The sequence below is a fragment of the Montipora foliosa genome, chromosome 3 (genome assembly GCF_036669935.1).
Source record: "Montipora foliosa isolate CH-2021 chromosome 3, ASM3666993v2, whole genome shotgun sequence".
Classification (NCBI taxonomy): domain Eukaryota; kingdom Metazoa; phylum Cnidaria; class Anthozoa; order Scleractinia; family Acroporidae; genus Montipora; species Montipora foliosa.
In genome coordinates this window covers 57,433,635-57,440,092 of record NC_090871.1, presented here as the reverse complement: position 1 = coordinate 57,440,092, position 6,458 = coordinate 57,433,635, and the positions used below count along the sequence as shown (strand labels likewise).

At 37.2% G+C, this 6,458-nt stretch overlaps 2 protein-coding genes across 6 annotated transcripts in view; one reads left to right on the top strand and one right to left on the bottom strand.

Annotated features, from left to right (window-relative positions):
* Positions 1-3,172, bottom strand: part of LOC137997756 (uncharacterized) — a 64,534-nt gene extending 61,362 nt beyond the window's left edge. The window contains exons 1-3 of one of the 4 annotated variants that reach the window (XM_068843985.1): positions 3,079-3,172; positions 1,177-1,316; positions 316-388 (exon numbers count right to left, since the gene is read on the bottom strand). In XM_068843985.1, coding sequence (XP_068700086.1) covers positions 316-333 — 18 coding nt within the window. In that variant the 5' untranslated portion in view covers positions 334-388; positions 1,177-1,316; positions 3,079-3,172. Of the gene's footprint in view, positions 1-315; positions 389-1,176; positions 1,317-1,741; positions 1,775-3,078 lie in introns of those variants that run through there. The other 3 variants (XM_068843986.1, XM_068843987.1, XM_068843988.1) reach the window with 3 other exon arrangements.
* Positions 1-6,458, top strand: part of LOC137997757 (uncharacterized) — a 414,333-nt gene that overhangs the window by 159,731 nt on the left and 248,144 nt on the right. The window lies entirely within an intron of this gene.

The window sequence follows — 6,458 nt, the reverse complement described above, 5'->3', positions numbered from 1 at the left end:
AATGGGTAAGAGTGATGTTTTGAAAGTTCTCAAAATTTCACAAGCCATTGGCGGGTACGATTTGAGAACTTTCAAAACATCACAAGAGACCATAAACCACGAAATGCACCAGCCATGTCACACGATTTCCAGTACAACATTTGTATTTCAAATTAATATATTAAGAATCTTCTTCCAAAAGAAGTACCGTTTCCTTTCCGAAATGGTGATTGCTCAAGGGTATATGACAGTAGTCCGAATAGATGAAAAACACTTAGTCGTGTCGTGCGCCATCCTTAATTGTCGGAAAGAGTTAAAAAAAAGACATTTTTTCACCTTCAAGTACCACTGCATAACATTTCCAATAACGCTTTTCTTAAGAACGCCTCTCAGCAATTTTCACCTAAGACTGTGCAAGATAAAAAAATCGAAAATTGCCAAACTTTGTCACAATAACGTACTACCAAAACCATTTTTAGAAAAATATGTTTTAGTTTGTTTCGACAATTATTTTACCTGGATGGGGACTTTTTCGGTATGGGGCCTTGTAAGCGAGTGAAAACGACTCCAAAATGTTGCTCGTTTGAATTGCTATTTTTGAAATAACGACTGAGTAACTTGAAATTCAAAACAACATGGCACAACTAGAGTAAGTCCTTCACCCTTTAGCGCTGTTAACGGTACAATATACCAAAACTGGAATTTTTGACCAAATTTTAAAACAACCTTTTTTACATTGATTACAGAGTGCCAAATTTGTACGAAATTCGACTGTCAAAAAAGCATCCTGGTACATGGGTTTCTCAAACGGGACGATATTCATCGGAATAAGCAATGTTTCTGCTGCAATTAAATTCAATAAAATTTTTGGGTAAATGAAACGGAGGATTTTTCAGGCCAATTTCAACATGCTGTTTGTCAACAAAAGTCGACCTTTGACCACCAAAGCAGAGGCGAGGTATATTGAAATCACACAGGCTAGTCTCGATTTATTCACTGAACAATTCGAGTCTTTAGGTTTACTGGAACTACTGTAGGTAAAATGGAACGTGTCATTTGAAAATTTAACTGTTTTGGTTCAAGAGTGACATATTCGGTAATTAAAATAACTGACCTAAAAATTTGCATACTAGTAAGATTCATTCCATTCCATATTTTTACGCAAACAAGTTTCCTTAATTCACTTTCTGAACATACCTGCAAAACAAACAAAGAAAGGTATCCCCCTTTATATAAGTATACACTGGTTGGATTTTCCTCGAAGCCCTCAAACGACCATCGAACCAGTCGAACGCTTTGTGACCTTCGTGAGCTGTGCCGTGATTGTGTCGTCAGAGCTGTCATGCAAGAGATTAGGACAAAGCACACAGACCAATAATAATAATAATATTATTATTATTATTATTATTATTATTATTATTATTACTAGGAGTAATCAAAGATTAATAAGTGCGTTCGAAGTTCAATGAATTTAGCTAAAATCATACAAACACAGAGATGTATCCAGGTTTTCAAATTTGGGGGTCCTCTGGACCCCTTTTTGAAAATTTTGGGGGTCCAGCTAATTAATATTCAAGAATTAATATGCGATCTATTGCCTCTTAATTGCTGCTGCAGTACCCTTTCAGATTTCTAATTGCACAAAAATAAAGTCTTATCCCTCCCAACGAATATGTAATTAAAATGATCAATTTGTTTGAAACTGTTGTGCCTGTTGATTCCTCGATCAAAATGTATGGGCTGTCAAAGCTCCATCGATCACCTTGAAAACGTTTCGAGGAATCCGTATGCTGTAGGAACTGTTGGCTCCAGTTGAAATGATCTAGATCTCCACAGCAAAAAAAAACAGAACTGAATCTAAATTTTCCGCAAAAGAGATTCATTTATTTTAACTACGCGTGAGGTGTAATTTAGGAACAAAAGAGTAAACAAATGTAAGTGATCGATACGCAATTCATCGTCGGCTCGTGCGGCTTTGACTTCGCCATGGCCAATGTTAATAACCAAGCGATTAAATACATTCAAGTTTCATGTTCAACACGTTAATTATAACACTAACTCCGAAGAAAAGTTGCATAATTTGCAAAACAGACAAGTCACGTGCAAAACAAGAACCGAGAAGATGACAAATGCTTGCCCGGAATATTAATATCAACAGAGTCGCACAAAACAAAAATTTAACATACTTTGCCTTTGGATTCTCTGTTATTTTGCTCACGATAAGCGAAATATTGCTTGAAATTCACTTGGAAAGCATGCAACAAACTGAACTTTGACTGAAATGTTTTATCACTGGCGACAGATCAAAAGTGTCGCCGATTGTCTCACCTAAAAAACAGCTCTGATCATGTCACGCAACACGTGCGAATTCAAAACTCAACTTCTGAAGCCAGATATCACAAAATGAAATTATTTGACTACAAAAATCCGAAAATAGCAGCTTACCTTGGAATTTAAGGAACTCAATCATTTCTCCGTTGTGAGAAATGGGAATGTTCAATTTCCTTGTGAAATACGCCGTTTGCATGTTTTTCCTGGCGTTCGTAATTTGCATAAACATTCGATTTTTTTCCTGCGTCCAATTGGACCCAATAGGGAGCTTTAATAAGATCTACGATGGCGACGTCGACGAAAACGTCACCTCAATTAGAACTTTGCTCTGGTAAAAGTCTTTCGCGATTATTCCATCTCGTTCACGTCGTACAATGTGGGCGAAGTATCCTAAAAATAAATTGGTACGAGCGGTTTCCGACTGAAAATAGACAATGAAAGATTCTCTGTTGCATGCTAACGTTGTCGTCAAAACCTAAAATTCAGTGATTTCACGTCGTCGTCAGGCAGAGAACCGCAAAGATGTGACTTAAAATCCGTGCCGCACGTGCAGCACGATTATTTATGCTCTTTTGACCAATGATATCATTGTTTTCTGGCGTTTTCGACGACGTCGTCGTCGTAGATCTTAAGCTCCCTAATGACGAACTCTGGACAGTGAGTGAAACACGTCCTGGTTGACGTACAAGGTCCAGAAATGGCACACGCTTCCCTCAAGCTTTGATAAGCAGCTACGAAATTCTTCAACAACATTGAGAAATAACTTACCGAGAAAACAGCAGCAGCTACGAAATTCTTCAACAACACGTCCGCCAACACCCGATGTTCGATGTTCGCGATAGCCTGTTCCAGGCTCTCAGATAGTCGAGAAAACGAAAAGAACAACCTCGTTCCCAGGGTTTTCTCGGCTTTCAATATGGCGGCGGGTCTTGAGAAGACCCTGGCACACAGTCAATTAAAAAGATCGCCGATTGGTGCTTTTCTCACATGAACTCTGATTGGTTTAAAGTCGAAAGAAAGATGGCGGCTAGTGAGGAGAGCCAGAAGAACAGAATTCGTGTTTAAATCATTTTCAAAATTGTAGCTGTTCCGTAAGAAGCAGCTGCAAATTAACAAGCATAACAGTCAAAAATAATTCACCGTTTTTTCACGTTGTACGATGATCTACATCAGGACTCGATTCCAATTAAAACTACGTTGGTTTTTCACGACCTCTGGCATAGCGATCGTTCTATAATATAGAAGGATATAATGGTGTTTGAAAGACGCAACGGTAATTAAGTGATTTTATTTCGTACGTACCTTTACGTTTTGGTTCATTTTGGCGTCTCACAATTGTAATTCCTTGACGCGAGTATTGTTATTATTAATCAGTGTTTGCACCATGTCAGATTGTGTTACAAATTATAAAATTGTGCAACAGGGTTCATAGATTATTGATGTGGTTGATTTAGCTGTTGTATGTGGTTCTGTTGACTCGTGTGACAGCTGCAACGAAGGCGGGTCAGTTAAATACAGGTCAAGACTAGAGGTCGCTGCTCCAATAATCAACAACTAAGCCAAAAGTTTCCCCGAGACCTGAAACAACATTTTTGTTGAGTGATTAGCGCTAGCAGACACTTTTGGTGTTGTTTATTTGTCTGCAGCACGGTGACATGTACACTCACCTGTGGAATGTGACCTGTGTTTTATTTCAATAGACCTGCAGCTGCAGTAATGCATATTCTTTCCCATCCCTTCCACACTCTTCAGCTAGTGGTGCACAGAGAGATCTAGCTCGGTCGGTTTTCATCATTGCGTTTTACTTTCATTAATAAAAAATATTAATCTCCTCACCCCAAACAAAGTGCATGTCATCTTGTAATTTTCCACACTCTTCAGCTAGTGGTGCACAGAGAGATCTAGCTCGGTCGGTTTTCATCATTGCCTTTTACTTTCATTAATAAAAAATATTAATCTCCTCACCCCAAACAAAGTGCATGTCATCTTGTAATTTTCCAAGAGAGTTATTTAAGACTGTGAAGTCTTAACAATACTTATTATTCTTGAAAATAATTGTAAGGCTTATCATTATAATCTTATTGACCTGTCAATTTGCTAACGACTTCAATTTTTGCTTCTTCTGATTTAAAAATATAAATATGTATATTAAACAGTATTCTTTAATTTTGTACACATTACTTTTTTAGCATCACACTCCTGTGAGTTTTCTTGTACTCCAATAATTTAAGTTGAATTATTCGTTTTCAAAACATGCTTTGAAAATATTCTCTAGCATTGCTCAAGTTGTGGCAGTTTAATTACTGTCTGAAGATGTGATACATCGAGTGATTTGGGGGAGATTGCGGACTGGACAGGGGGATTGGGAAATAAAATTGAAGGTGACAAAGCACAGGAAATTTGCAACTTCACCAGCAACAAGAAACTATTTCACAAGAAGAAATAGCATTTTGTTTCTGGAATGGTAAGGGCAGGAGAAAAGATAAAATACTGTAGTGTGGGTCATTTGGTCGGTCATATATATTTCGCTTTGTCTCAACAAAGAAGGACAAAAATGTGGACGCAAACTATCGGAACGTTAGAAGCCTGTCAAGGAATATTAACCATTAAAGAGAAGAACATAATGATACTTGTCTACAAATAACTAATTTTCCTTCGAATGCCACAGCATAAAATTTCAAATTCCATTTTCTGTGAATCTTCCATTACTTGTGGTACATGTGAACCTAGGAAGTTACCAGTACTAGCTTTAAAATAACTGGTTCCTGGAAAACCCAATTTACTACTACAACTCACCAGTGGGAAGATTGTTTACATTACTTATTACCATGAAGAGAGATAGCTTTGGATTTTTCAACAATATATCCCTTTAATATAACCGAAAATCATTCAGATAGTGAAAACTTCATATTTATGACCCATTTCGTTCACTTTCATGCTTGTCGGCATTATGATTTGCTATACTTCAGGTTCACATGTTCACAAGTTTGTTTTTACGTCTCATAGATGTTCAGATGTTCAATTACAAACTCTGTTTTGAATGATCACTCTACTTCATTGTATAAATAGTTCACCCTGAAGTCTAAATAGATACAATTCGTTTCTGAGTAAATTAAACGAAACAAAAATGTAGTTTAAGGAATGGAGGCAAATAAAACAAACCGTGCCATTGTCACTGCCTCCAAAACAGCAGATTAAAAGCCAGTTTGATAAAACAGCAAAGATCCACCCCTAACCCTGGGCTCATTTGACAAGAACTGCTAAAGACGATGAGATGCTTATGTTTAGGACTTGCACAAATTGTGCCCTTTTTTAATTAGACTCAACAGATTTCATGAGCAGCATTCCAAGACATCACATTGTCTTCACTGGTAGGACAAGACGTGGAAAAGTTATTTTCATAGCTTGAAAAGTGCAAGAAGCAGATTGCTAATCCTATGGAATAGCATGTTCAACAATATACATTGGCTTGATTATGTCAACTTTACCACAAAATGTATTTACAAATTGTAACAAGTTGTAAGAATCAGAATGTGGGCACTAAACATGCTGTGGTTCCCTGTTGGCAATCAGAAGACAATAATTATTAAAATACTGATTTTACACTGACATGACGATACTTGCAGTCAATCGATGAGATGAGAGATAAAACCACAATACAACAATTTCATGGTTTCACTGTGAAGGTGAAGTACCACAGATATATATGTGGTATAATAATACTTCCCTTTAGGAAAATAGCTTTGGGTCAATGTATACTGGGGAAAGTCGTTGTCAGAGTTTAATTGACTGAAAATAAACATGCAATATGAACTATACATTACGGAAGACAGCGAACACACCTCCGTGACTAAATAGCTAGAACCAGGGCTTTCATTAAACCTTAGCTCACTGGATTTTAAGGTAATCAAATGTCTGTGATGCTACGGGTGAAACTGTATGCAATGGCTGTTTCCAAACTGTTTAAAAATCACAGCCTCGAGAAATAATAGCCGTCTATAAAATTGCATTGGTTTAAAATAACATGAAATGAAAAGAAAAGCAAGATTTCTCTGTCATCTACCGCATTCTCGTTGCTCGTGCATTCATCCATCTGTATTTTTGGTTTCTTACATCAAAGTTTACAGCTTTGGGTTCCCCCTTCGTAC